General features: G+C 39.1%; 1 protein-coding gene across 1 annotated transcript in view; it reads left to right on the top strand.

Moving 5' to 3' along the window:
- The first annotated feature begins 19 nt into the window (after positions 1-19).
- LOC108370512 (rhoGEF domain-containing protein gxcJ-like) overlaps positions 20-14,325 on the top strand; it is a 52,113-nt gene continuing 37,807 nt past the window's right edge. Inside the window, exon 1 of the mRNA XM_017625841.1 lies at positions 20-55. Within this exon, the coding sequence (XP_017481330.1) occupies positions 29-55 (27 nt within the window). The 5' untranslated portion in view covers positions 20-28. The remainder of the gene's footprint in view (positions 56-14,325) is intronic.

Here is a 14,325-nt window from a genome sequence, read left to right as displayed (position 1 = left end):
TTTTCTTTCTATTTTAGGTGAGTTGATAATGCGATGTACCACAATATTTTTTACCGTAAGTTGAACAAAGATTCCATAGAAACATAATTTTTTTATATTTGGGAGTGTAGAATTCCCCGAGTTCGGTGGAATTTGAATATTTTGGGGGAATCGGGGAATGGCTTTATATTTTGGGTGAATTCAATATGTAAACGCTTTTGATTTAAATATTCCTATTGAACATAAAATTGCATTTATAAATTAAACCTTGTGATAACAATATCTCATCACGTTGTTACGGGTTTGAAACATTACGCGATTGCCTCATGCAAAAGTATCCACAAATTGCAACCGTGCATAGCAACACTTTTCACTTTTTCTCGTTTTGTTTGTTTTTAATAAAAAATGAAAACTAAAAAATAAAATTCAAAATAAAATTGCTTCTACGCTAATTGTTCATCCCAAATGCAAACAGGTCCTTCTACCAGGATTGAAAGAATCAGTCACTCACATTCTCGAGCTGATTTCCTTATCAGCCACAGTTAGTCAGGCTGCTGATATAGAATCAAGGGGAATTCATATAAGGCAATAGCGGTAGTATAAAAACAAAAACTACATTTGTGTATGGTTTTCGCTTTCGGTACACAAATGCCAAATTTCAGCTATTCTTCACATAAGGAGGAAGAGGGAAAGAACATTCCAACACTCTTACTTTCACATTCACTCATAAGAAGTTTTGACATCTGTGTACCGAGGCGAATTGAAGCAGTTGTTCTGGCAACACCACCTTGTATGAACTGGCCTTGAATAGAATGTAATTTGGTAATATTTTTTTATTTTTTTTTGAAAATATTTACCACTACAAAATCTGTATGTAATCCCATCTGCTTAGTGAAAGCGAACAAATATGTTGCTGGACCGTCTGAGTTACCCCAGTAAATGCTTAGCGATATATTGAACCAATTTCATACGATTTCAAGGCCCAAAAGATGAAGCTATAACTATTTGCGGACCAAGGAATACCTGTATTTCTCTAGCCAATGGTCAGATGCCTTGAAACTTGACATCGTGGAACCTTTTTCGAAAGGGGAATGATGGTACACTATCCCGAGTCCCATTTTATGTCACACCTAGTTTCATTTATTTTGAATCTGCAGGTCGTGTTTAGGGCTTCCCTCGTATAAAGCTGTTGATGGTAAGTGCGTCAGTGTATCAAGACCAGGCATTGTAGAGAAGGCTCCTGTATAGTACACGACTGTTGTCTTTGAAGTTTAACAAGCGGACTATCCACTCTATTAGTTGGGAGTCTGCTCCACCTTATCACTGACGCATAACTGATAATTAGATGACATGTTGATTTAGAGAATTCACCTTCATAGTAGATCCCATGTTTTGCCAAAAGTTGGCTTGAAATGCAAAAATGCCGCCAAGATCTTGAAGGTCTTATACTGCGACTTCCATCAAAATCTGACATCCAGAATTCCTCCTAGATACTTTATTTCGTGATACTGAATTGTGAAAGAAAATTTAACCATACAATCTCCCCAACTAAGAGGAGATAGCCAGAAACCTTTTTGTTTACTTAGCGGGGAGTCCATTCCCTTCAAACTAAGTGGCAATCATAATTAGTACGGTTTGCGCTTTTCTGAAAACAACCGTGGGAGATGGATCCGTGACAAGCCTCGTGCTTGGTCATCTGCAAAGGCTGGTGTGAGAATCAATTACCAGACCCAGAACAAAAAATTGAGCTCGCCGCCCTGAGCGCAGTTATTCGCAATGAACGAATCCATTTTACCAGCGTAGTGCCTATTTAAAGCCTTGGAGCCGAGATGAATATGCCCCAAAGGTGTGGTGTGAAAGCGCCTACGAATACGCAACTAACTCAGTTTCAGCATCCGATCTTAGGGAATGAAAGGGGATTGTCATTGTAGCATTGCTTTTATTAGGATTCGAGAAAAAAATCTTAAATTAAGTAGTCTTGCATATAGTATTCGGCTTAAAACGCCAAACTGAGACTTAAGCTTCCAACTCAAGGAAGTAGTAACCAAATTGGTAATTAACTGCAATCAATTGGCAAAGTGACATTTCAATTGTGAATTACTTCAGCGCTGTAAAGCTGTTATGTCACACATCAGTGGCTTTCATTTTATTGATGAACTGCTTGATTGACTGCCGGGAATCATCAATTTGAGCTCGTGTTAATACGGCGGCTGGTTGTTATTAGGCAAGCAGGCATTGCAGAGCAAAAAATAAAAAAAGTCAGACTAAAAATGAACGCTTCGGTGCATGCGGCGTTAACGGATGGCTGTTGCTGTTTGACGATGCCATAATTAATCGATTGGATACACAGGTCGTTGAGCCGAATTCGAATGCTTTTGCGGACATTCCACACACCGGCGGCAGCGCTCTGTTCCTGCAATACCAATTTGAGTGAGTGGTCGCGCAAATGCGTGCTGTGCGTACGGACACAACGCGCGGAATATCCCCTCTGGGTATGGATGGCTAAGGCAATGGCTAATGAGACGAAAGCAAATATTTATTGCAAATATTTCTAAATTCGCGCACGCGCTACTCGATCGCGTTGCGAATGCGCCAAATATCGCAGCGCCACTTCCTTTTTTGCCTTTATCGCATGCAACACTTTGGCAAAACGCGGATTGCTGCTATGCCATTTTGGATGTGTTGCACGCATGTTCGCAGCGTTTTTGTGCAATGCTGAGCGGTTGGCCATTCACACTTTCACTTTTTCATTGAATTTGGCATTTACGTTGTATGTCGTAAGCCAATGACAAAAATAGGATTTTAATTAATGACAAAGAAATTGCATCAGCGATTTTCATTGCAATGTGGTCGCTTTTCGCTAGAATATTTAAGGCTCCACTCTGATCACTCTTCAATTGTGCGCGGCTTCGCCTGAGCTAAACTCTTAAAATATTTTAATATGGTCCGAAATTTCTCCCGCTCTCGCTCGTTGTCACGATAGGATATTTCGAGCTTCAACAACTTTTAGACGAGTTACTGGGTAGACGATGCAGTCTTTGCAGGAAGACAAGGCCGTGTCACCTCTCCGAAAGATACAACATTGAAACCCGGAATTATTGCCATCGATCACCGAATGTCCCCTTCTACTTTTGGTACATAGTTCTCATGACGGATGAGCTGACCAGACGACGAGTTGTTCTTCATTATTGATGGATAGCATCCGAGCAAGGAGAATATCGTTACCTTAATTCACAAAGGCCATAACCAAAATTTTTTTTCGAAACTACGTTTTTTACAGATTTTGGTAGGATATATTAAAATATACCTCCAATAAAAATTTTAAGGTTTTAGTACCAAAACCAACGCAGTTATGCCACTGCTGTAAAATAGAAAATTTGTTGGTTATGGCCTTTGTGAATTAAGGTAACGATATGCATATGTTGCAAAAAATTCTGGGACATCCTAATGTGCCTAAATGCAAATTTAAGCATATGTACTAAAATATGAAATACCTACTTTATTTTACAGGTTTCGTTATTGCCATCAGATTTATGTGGCCTTTGTTGATCATAAAATTGCTTGCCAACCTTGACATTGTTTTAGTTAATTTGCGCACAAACACATCTCTATGCTTTGCCAATGAAAAACTTAACTATTGGAGACCAGTTTTAAGCATAAATATTAGAATAACTAAAAGCCGTCTTAAACGATTTGTAACAAAGGCCTCTGCCATGGCGTTGAACGCAACTTTTTGATCTGCAATGCGCATTTGTAAACTACGAGTATATTCAACAAATGCGGCATTTATTTATTGGCGATCAATTAGCCAGCGTGCCATAGGATGACTTAAACCGAATACCGATCGTATGCTTTTGGTCGGATGTGTCTAATGACTGATTATTATTTCTTTGATGTACTCATCTTCTTTGGTCTCAGACTCCTCCAGACGGTTCACCGAATTCCTATCGGAGAGCAGAGTTTCTGAACATAAGCGCAGTTATCTCTTTCAAGGAATTCAAATAACAATTTTGATAGCCTTTTAAAATGCTTTGCTAGAAAAAGTTTCTTGAAAACATCTCCAAGCAATTTTCCCTTGACTATAAAGAAAAATATCCGAAAAATATTTATTTCCTTTTAAATCAAGTCAAATAAAATATAATCTTCACTTAACCGAAAAAAAATTGCAATCCGAATTCAGCGCTTGCGCAGACCCTAAACAGCCACAACAAAGTGTTTGTTTGTAACTATCGTGTTAACAACAACAATTTTACAACAGTTTTACAACGAATTCATGTAAATGTTTACATAAATTTAGTAAGCAATTTTCAACGGCATTTTTCGGCAAAACGCCAACAACGATGCGCCGATTTGTAAAGTGGCAGCCGTGCAGCAGAGCGGCCGGTGTTGCACCACATAGATATGTAATTGCAATTACTTGCCGCCATTCGCCTCGCTAGCGAATTAAATGCGATATGTATGTATGTGTGTATGTGGTTCGTGTAAATGTGGCGCCGCCATAGCTTTCCCACGCTTCTTGAATCGGTAGCTGCTGCGAGTATTTGTTAGCTGCTGTTTTTCGCTGTTATAATTATTCCACTTTTATCAGCGCTTTTTGTTGTGCTTTTGCTTCTTTTTCAGCACCGTTCAGCGCGCAACGCTACAACAACAAAATACTGCCTACATACAGCGTTAATGTTGGCTCTAAAATCTTAGTACAGGTACTCAGTAATGCTTTAAGCTAAAATGGAAGAAGAAACTAAGGAGGAAAGCCAACGGTTTTGCTGCTTTCTTTTCATCCTTTCTTTTTCTCTAACAGCACAGTTATTTAGTTATTGTTGGAACGTAGCCTGAAAGCTCGCCAATTTCAAACGCTGCTACTGGAAGTTGGGCGTAGACCTGAAGTGTTTGAGAATCTCTTGCAATGATTGACTATGTGAAAGATCGATGGTGCCCACACTAATAAAAGCACAAGCCCATATGTACCCTGCAGGGAAAGCTACTAGTTGTGAACTAGAATTCGACCAGTTTGCATTTCAGCCCAACCAGTTCACGTTCTATCCTTTTTCTTTGCACTGATTTTCCGCTGAATCGGACGATATCATTTTTGTAGGACTGGGGGCAGATTCTGTAACCAGTTAGTGACAATTTTCGAATCGGTATCGGTTTTGTTGACGTATGATATGAAATATTTTTACGTCAAAAAGTGCGATATCGATCCGAAACTTGTCGCTAACTGGTTACAGAATCTCAATTCAAAGGTAGATGTCGCCGAACGCTTAGGTTCTTCGAAATCGTCGAACTGGTAGGCACATACTAGTTAATGAACTAGTATTTTTTCTAACTGGTTTGGCTTTTCACTGCAGGGTACTGTACTCGTATGTGAATGCATGAGAGTGTGCAGCTGACTGTGGCAGCATTATGAAAGGTCAATGATTTCTTTTCAGTCCAGCCCAGCAATTGGCGTTTGCCATAAATAATAACTTTTTTGAGTGGCCATAATAACATTTGCTTGGTTTTTCCCCGTTTTTTATACCTATTCAAGGAAAGGTTTGCTTTAATTAGGAACTGAAATGTTTTCTTATTTTGTGTGCGCTGTGCCTTGTCATTGTTTAAATAGGCTATTGAAAGGAGTACAAAGTTTTCTAATGGTCACACTTATTTGCTTATGCAACAACTCGACAGATTTTCTCTTTTTTTCTAAATAATAAACTGGTATCTTACATCTATGCAGTTCTTTAAAAAATTATTTCGCTCTGCATGCATATTTATGTATGTGCGACTTAGTCATTAGTCCAAGGGCAGGTTTTGCTTTCAGCTACGGCGCATACTTTGAAAGCCCTTAATTGAATACTCTGGGCATTGGGCGGTGAATATTTTTTAGGCAACAAAGTTCGTTGAAAAAGAAGCTAACTCCACCTGAAGCACTTCTACAGCCAGCTGCTTAGAAAATATTAAAATCAAATTCTAAAAGCGGACATCATTAATCAGTCAGAAATTTTTCTATGCCTATTAATAGTGGAAATATTTATTTTTTTTTTTATTGGCTATTGTTTTTCTTCGCATAAGTAATTAGCTTTAGCCGCAGATCTATTGAAAATTTAACTTTCGGCACTAGCCGAACTAACCGAAAATAATTGCTACCAACGCGGCTCTGGAAAGACTCGTTGCTTTCATTGGAATTTCTTATTTTATTTAGTCAAAATGCACCGACTGCACCAAGCGAATGATAAATGACAGCCAGCTCACAGGAGCCGCTTTTGCATTAATTTCTCGGTCTCTTTCGTTTTTGCTTTGGACTTTCAGCTGCCGAAATTGCAAATGTTGCGGCAAGTACAGCAGTCAGTCAGCAAGTGAAAGTAAATAAATTTTAAAATGCACTCGCCTGCTTCGCTCACACTTAGGGGGCGCAAAATCAAAGTGAACTGAACTAAATCAAACAAATGGGCGAGTGAACCAAAAACAAAAAAAAAAACAACAAAAACAAATACGAAAAAACATACACAAACAAACAATGCATTGGTGCAACGTGGTTGTTGTTGTGCTGCTAACAAACTAACTTTTGCACCAAACTTTGTATGTGTTTGTGCGTAGTTAGTTGGCTGTATTGGCAGACAGCCTAAAAAAATAAATAAATTTTGTAAAATTTGAAGTGAAGTGCTGTTGCACTGCCGGCTGTTTGTCTGGCGCTTTCGAGTGCTGCACAAATTGCCTGGGAATGTAAATTTAAAATCGTCGCTAAATAAAATCTTTGAGGATTTTCAGCGATGGAAATACTAAAATCTTGCTTGCCAAAGTGATTGTGCCGCATTTGCTTTGAAACCCAAAAGCTGAGCATCGAAGCATCCTTAACAACTTGCAAATGACATATGTATGTAAGCAGTGATAATATTGACAAAGTAATTTTCATGCAAATGCGCGCAATTTGCGAATGCCATTTTGCAAAATGAGCGACAATTATTTTCGTTTTCGAACATCACTTAGTTATTTTTTGTTTTGATTTGTCACTTATGTGTGACGCAAACGCAAACACTTATTGAAAGCACTGCACCGCACAGTGGTGTTTCGGTGGAAAAAAATTAAATTTTTTGAATGAAAAAAGTTGTTTTTAATTTAGTTCCAAATTGGTAGTTTTATACAAAATAAAAGCAAATAAAACTGATTGAGATTTTTGTGCAATTAAGCAATGTGTTTTTCTTATAAAATTTGTTTTTATTTTTTTTTTCTGTTGTAGGTTAGCACTTACTAGACAAAATAGAAAAAAAAAAAAATCAGAGCAAACGACCAAATATTTTAGTAAATAACTATAAGCAGACAAAAATGACACATTATAAATGCTAGCTTTGAGAATTTTGAAGGACAAAACTATGTTTCCTTCGTCTTCCCTCGCCTTCTTACTATAAAAAAATGAACTCTCGGAATATTTTATTTCGATTTTTCGAAAAAAATGTGGCGCTTATTTATATTCGTTTTTATTTCGTTTTTTTCTTGACTTATTTCCATAAATGTTACATACGAAAATATATGGGGCTGTACCACTGTTCACCGCACCGGCAATGACATTTGCCTAACCATTTCGATGTTCGTCCACGTCTTGCTTTTTCTGATAAAGTTGTGCAATTTTTACTACATTTTTACCATGTCATTTGAGGTGATTGCTTTTGGCGGCAACATTGTTTGAAAGTGCAGCTTGATAATCTTTTCGGTGTCTGTGTGCGCGTTTGAAGGCAGCTGTATTAGTGAGCTTGGAAGTGATAGTAAAAGTGATTGACAGAAAATCATTGGGCGAGAAAATCATAAAAACGTATGAAACGGAAGCAGTGAACTGATAGTTTTTATGTTGGCGCGGAAATTTAAAAAATTGTTAAAATTTACTTTGTATTTTTGTTTGTAATTACTACTCATTAAAACAATTTTACTACCGGCGATTGACTTTGGGGCTCAGGCTGATTATTAGAAACATTTAAAAAGTGAGTTAGTTGGTTCAAGAAGATCATTTGACACCGACAATATGCCCCCAATTCTCAGTATCCTGGCACCTATCGACTTTTGAGATGAGATTGAATTTGGGCGTCGTGTAGGACAATTTGAGGCTCACCCCCATCTTTGAACAAATGTCCCCAATTCGTATAAAAATAAAGTTTTACAATGAGCGGAAAGTGATAACGTTGAGATGGACAGCAGCTACAACTTGCAACTAAGGTCCGCATTTGATCCCGTTCAATGAAGAACGAACGCCATGCAGTTGGAGGAAAGTTTTACGTTAAAAAGCTGCAATTGTAATAGGCGAGTAATTTCGCCTCGATTCTCAGCCCTGCTTAAACTCTTCATAGCGCCGGCGAAGCCCTCTCAATATTGCGAACAAGGTCTTATCGACGATATGTGTGGAGACCAAAACCATTCATGAAACAACTAATTGCAACTTATAAGGGCTTCTTCGGAAAAGCCTGAAATCAGTATTTTGTCTCAAGAATCGGTTAAATTAGATAAGCTCAAAATGGATTAATAAAAAATATATAACACAAATGCAAGACAAGCTACCCTACAAGACAGCTGAGTATCATATGAGTACTCATATTATCATTACCCCTAATCACAAAAGTGCTTATCAAAGTCCTCATTTTCGTTCAGGCCATGGGAAAAAATTGAGTACTTTCCCCTCAATGTTGTCATCAGAAAGTCCTCAGTACTAATAGTCAAACTACTCATTTATGCCGTACTACAAAAACAAAAGTGTAAATGTGTGAGAATTTTTGCCTAAAGTGCTCAGCAATGTCTTGTAGGGTACATACATACGTACATACATGATAGGTGATCAACTGGCATACAGACAGACACCGCCAATTGTTTGCGCTAATCGCGGTCAGTATCCCCATTAGTTTGTTGTTGTATTTACTGTTTGTGTATGATTACAACAAGTGTCTGCAGCCATACATATATTTTCCGGCAATTCAACGCCAACGAGATCACGTTCATAAATAAACTGTTTGCCTACACATACGAGTACATACCCTGTAGAAAAAAAATTATCAAGTGATAAAAAATAAGCAACTTGTAGTTAGCTTTTTTGCGGGATTTCCATAAATACCTCACTTTAAATTAGCTATACAAAAAAAACTAGCTTAAAGTGTGTTGTAAACTCAAGCAGGTATGACACCAGGCGCTATGGGGAGTTTGTTTTCTATAAACAAGTTTCTACTTAAATATTTTCATACAAAAACTACTTGTTTTCTACACTTCATGGATGCTTTTTCGATTTCAGGACAAATGTGAAATGAAAGTCGAAATTTTTGATTATCATTTTGAGGTTATGTCTGACAGAATTCGAATATGGGAACACCCTCAGTTATGTTAAATAAAGTGTATAAAATAAACATCTGCAAAACTGGAAAATAACTTTTGTTAATATTGATATTTTATGCCCAAATGTAGTTAGTTACAAGTTAGTTGACACCTTACGCAGCGGAAGTTCTCACTGTTTTGCCGACATTGCCCTTCAAAAGTGGTTAGCTACGGCCGAAGGAAATAAGTTATAAAAAGTTACAACTAGTAGACTTCTGGATAGTTAAAGTTTAGCTACAAACTCGCGCCATTTCCGGCAGGGTCTGTATGCATTTACTTCAACGTGTGTACGTTTGTAGCGCTTGCGCACGCTTGATTGTCCACAAACGGGAACGAGTACGAGTACAGTGGCAGCGTGATCTCCGGTTGCATGCAATGCGAGACAACATTGAAAAGGCGGCACTCAGCAGCCCACCGTGCACGTGCAGTGCAGGCGAGCATAACTACAACCACAATTACAACACATTTAACACACAGCACAGCACAGCACCCATTCGTATGCATATGTAATCTAGCGCAGCAGAGCAGCAACAGCAGTTATAAATCGCAAATTGATTATGTGCCGCTCACCAAAAAGTTCAGCAGCAGCTCAACTGCCGGCGTTTGCCCCTGTAATCATTGTGGTTGCACTTGTTGTTTTTGGCCATTTGGTAAATATTTTCACTTTCCAGAGTAAAAGTAAAACTGTTACTTGCTGCCACGGCCACTACCGGGTATATTGGTGAGCGATTTTTCGTATTTCATTCCATACTCTTTGTTATCCCATTCCCCTATAAGTGGCTGGCGATGATGTTGGTTTTTGCACTGATTTTGCAGCTGCATCACCACCGCTGTCCATTGCACTTGCAGTGCTTGTGATTTTGTAATCCACGAGCAGTGCAAGATTAATTTATGTGATTTTCATACCAGTCCAGTCGTTCCAAAAAAAAAAAACCAAAATAAACAACGAGAAGTCTCAGCCACGACTTTAAGTTTCGAAGACTTTTTAATGCCCTTACCTGTTTGCCGCAATGCGAAAGATTCATCACCGAAATTAGGTTTATTCCATTTCATTAAGCACGTAACTGGTAATTTACCGCATTGCATCTTCACTTAAGTCTTCCCGTTGAATTTAAAGGATTGCATAATTTTCAATGAAGTGAAAGTAAGTAGTCGCAATTTTGTCATTAAAACTAGTTTCATGTGTGTTTCCTGTAAAAACCCATTGGGTGTTCAATTCTTGAAAATATAATTAAAACGTGTCAGTATGAAGGAGATTTTTCTACGGATAGGTGCAGTTTATACGTATGTACCGATTTCTCTGTAGTCCCTACACAAACCCCATAGTTACTCTAAACAAGCCCTTTCATACACGGAAATAAAGAAACGCAATCGTAAAGTGAAATTTTAGACAAGTCGGAGAAGGTATCGTGTCGTTTGGCGACTCCAATCTAAGCTAGTTGTATTATGGGAGATTATATCTTCAGGGTTTGGGGGGTTGTCAATGTAGCGTTTAGAGTGACGCTGAGCACAATCTTCAGCTCCGTCCAAATTGGGAAGGACCTCCCGCGTCGTTTGCGACCAAACGAGGTTTTAGACAAGGCGATTCACTGTCGGCCGACTTTTTCCATCAGATGCAGGAAGGCGTAATAAGAGCTGCCGATCTGAATCGCAGCGGTACCATCTACAGCAAACGAACGATGTTGCTGGCGTATGCAGAAGATATCGACATCGTCGGTCTGAAATAAAGGGACGTAACTGCAGAATTTTCCAGTTCAGAAAAAGAAGCTTAAGAGGTTCGACTAGCGGTGAATGAAGACAAGACTAAGTAATAAGTACTAAGACTAAGTAAGAGTCCACGCTTTTCGGGACATACGTCACTGTGGCCAGCTATAAATTTAAAGTAGTAAAGGACTTTGTCTACCTAGGATCCAGCATAAAAACCACCAGTAACGTCATCTGGAGATCAAGCGAAGAATAACTTTTGCTTACAGCTGCTACTTTGGGCTCGGCAGGCAATTGAAAAGCAAAGCCCCCTCTCGACGAACAAAAATCACGTTCTACAAAGATCTCACAGACGATGTCTAACAAATATGAGGAGGCTTTGGGCGCTTTCGAGACAACTATTCTACGCAAGATCTATGGCCGTTCGCATGGGCGACGAGTACCGAAGAAGATGGAATGACAAACTGTAACGCCATGGACAGTTAAGCGCATAAAAATACAACGATTTCGCTGGTTTGGACATATTGTACGCATGGATGACGCCACTCTGGAGAAAAGATCCTTCGCCTCCGCACCCATGGGCGCACAACCAAAGCAAGGGCGTCCACGAGCAAAATAAAAGGACCAAGTGCAGAAGGACCTGCCAGCTATAGGGATGAGCAACCTGGCGGAAATTCGTACAAGAGAGAGGCAATTGGAGAAGATTTTTGGCCTCGGCCCAGACCAACCAAGTGCCAAATAAGAAGAAGACAATGTAGCGTTTATAGCGAAGGCAATCAAAAGCTTTCATATCTCTGGCAACCCTAAACATGGCGCCTGCCGTTTTAAGAGCATTGGGTGTTTAACTGCCTCAGGACTGATCGCCGCGCTTACCTCTATTTGAATATGTTCATTATCCTTGATTTAATTTCGACCTAAATCTGTCAATCGCAGTGTTATTATGTAGCTCAGTGGCATTGAAATGCCATCTGCATGTAAATGTCTATTCCGGCGCCTGTATGTGTCTAATACCTCAAATTAACACAGCCATTTCCTCAATCAAAACATGATTTGCGGCTTGTGCCAAGAAAAATGGAGGAAATCAAATTTTCAATGCCGCCAGGTGGAGCAAATCAATGCCAACTAAAGTTTTTTCGTAGTCGCCGGTGCAGTTTGAATACCAAATGTTCCGTGCATTTACATACATATTCAAACTTAGCTCATGTATACGCAAATGCGCATGCCCAACTGCAGCCCCAGATGAGGTTCAACAATGAAATCGAATCGTCAATTACGCGAACCCCGAAGCGTAAAATTTTCCAGCAGCTGCATTGTGATTAGTGACCAAAAGCCAAAGCCAAACGAGCGTGTTAACAAATGCACAATTGCACACATACATGGGTGTGCATGCTGGTACAAGGATCTTGGCTGTACCGTACCGTTTTTTGGCCACTCAATCGCGATTAAATTTCTTCCACCACCGAAATTCGACAAATAATCGCTTTTCCCCACTATAAGCAGCTATTTTTGTTATACATTTTAGCCTCATTCGAAAAATGGCTTGCCAAAAATGGCAAAAGAAAATAAAATAATTTGCGCACATTACGCCGGAACAATGGGGAGCTTGTACGCGATAAGCAGTAATGACCGAAACTGGACTCGAAATGCAATGCACAGAGACGACCGAAAGGCGCACTTGCGATAGCCAAGCCCCAATTACACACATATGTAAATATGTACTAAGTAAGAGGGAGACAGTTGCTAAGCAGCGAATTATTTCGTGCATTATTTTCTACAGCGATTCCGAACCAGATTTCGGAGCAATTTTCGCCTGTAAATGGCCACGTCAAGCAGCTCTACGGGTAAGATATGCTGCCGCATAAATGTGCAACATACAACAAACCCACCAACTTTTTTTTTTTTTGCTCTCCATTACCAATTGTCAACAAACCAGCCAAACTACACACGAAACACAATGACAGCAACAACGAACAGACCCAACCGCAAAACATCGAAATGCACTTGAACTCGTTAATGAACCTTTGCTCAGCTGCGCTGCGCTCCGCCAAAGGCAATGCCACTTTTTACAACACGCCGACAAAATACTGCCGCGCTCGGCCGAAGGGTCAAAACCACAACTGCAGCGTGGCTTCAAATTTAGCAGAAGACCGCTTTTATTTTGGTGGCTTAGCAGCAGCTTTAGGGCACGCCCGCCAACATTTAGACATTGGCCGCGCGGTCTCTTTTATTGCTGCTATTACAGTTCTGTTTTGTTTTTTTTTTTTTATTTGGTTCAGCTTTTTTCCATTAGAAACCTTCCATATACTAAAGAAATTTTAACAAAAATGTGGGAGAAACGTTGAAAGTATCAAAATGTCAAACTCTTCTTCTCCTCTTCTTACCATATTATAAAGCCAACAAATGAACTTTAACAGCAAAAGCCACTAGAATAGAAGATATATTTATAGAAATAAAAGAAGCCATAAATATTTGAACAAATAAAGCGACAATTTTTTTCAACTTTAAACACATTGTGCTGAATGTTTACATATTAACGCAATTGTTGACGGTTAAGTACATACTTACATATATATTTAAGTACGTATGCATATGTGTATGTAAGAATATAGCACTGCTTTCGCAATTTCCACTTGTGGACAGTTGTATGCCGCCGGCTGAGTGCTGTCGGTCAGATTGGCGGCTGTTTTTTTTTTGTTATTGTTGCCTCGCGTTTTTTTCGTACTTTTTTCGCTAACACAGTTTTCAGTTGTTGGCCACTTACAAATATGCATACATACATATATACATACGTACAGATATATGACTACGTGTTTTGCTGATGCCACCACTTGCACCCATTCCGCTGAGATACGCACTGGCAGCTGAATTAGCTGAAGTAAGTATTTAAGTAGTCGGCCGGCTGGTCAGTGCGTCTACCTTTTGGACCAATGTACTCTGCTCGTGAACTGTTGAACGTTGAGTCTGTTGTTGATTTAGTTGTAATGTTACCTGACCTTAATATGTAGAGTACAATTAAGTGATGAAAAATAACAAATAAAGTGCGTGCGTGTGTGTGTGTTTGTATGGAAGAAATTATTTATCTTAATTTACACAATTAGCGCTAAAATTCAGCACAGATTTGTTGGTGCGGTTACCGTTTGTGGTTTTTAATGTTCGAACTGCCTGCTGTTCTTTATTGTTTGCCTAAAAATGGGGTTAAATAAAACTACTTAAAAACGAATTTAGTGGTAAAAGTAATGTAGTGACGCTTTTTATTTAAGGCGGGCGTTTTATTTTATTTTTATTTTTTGTTTTTGTTTGCGATGGGTAGAGCTTAGATCG

The sequence above is a fragment of the Rhagoletis zephyria genome, unplaced genomic scaffold, assembly GCF_001687245.7.
Source record: "Rhagoletis zephyria isolate East Lansing unplaced genomic scaffold, Rhagoletis_zephyria_1.1 Rzeph_scaffold_04287, whole genome shotgun sequence".
In the NCBI taxonomy this organism is placed as follows: Eukaryota; Metazoa; Arthropoda; class Insecta; order Diptera; family Tephritidae; genus Rhagoletis; species Rhagoletis zephyria.
The sequence above is the reverse complement of the archived record's forward strand: the minus strand, read 5'-3'. Positions and strand labels throughout refer to the sequence as shown.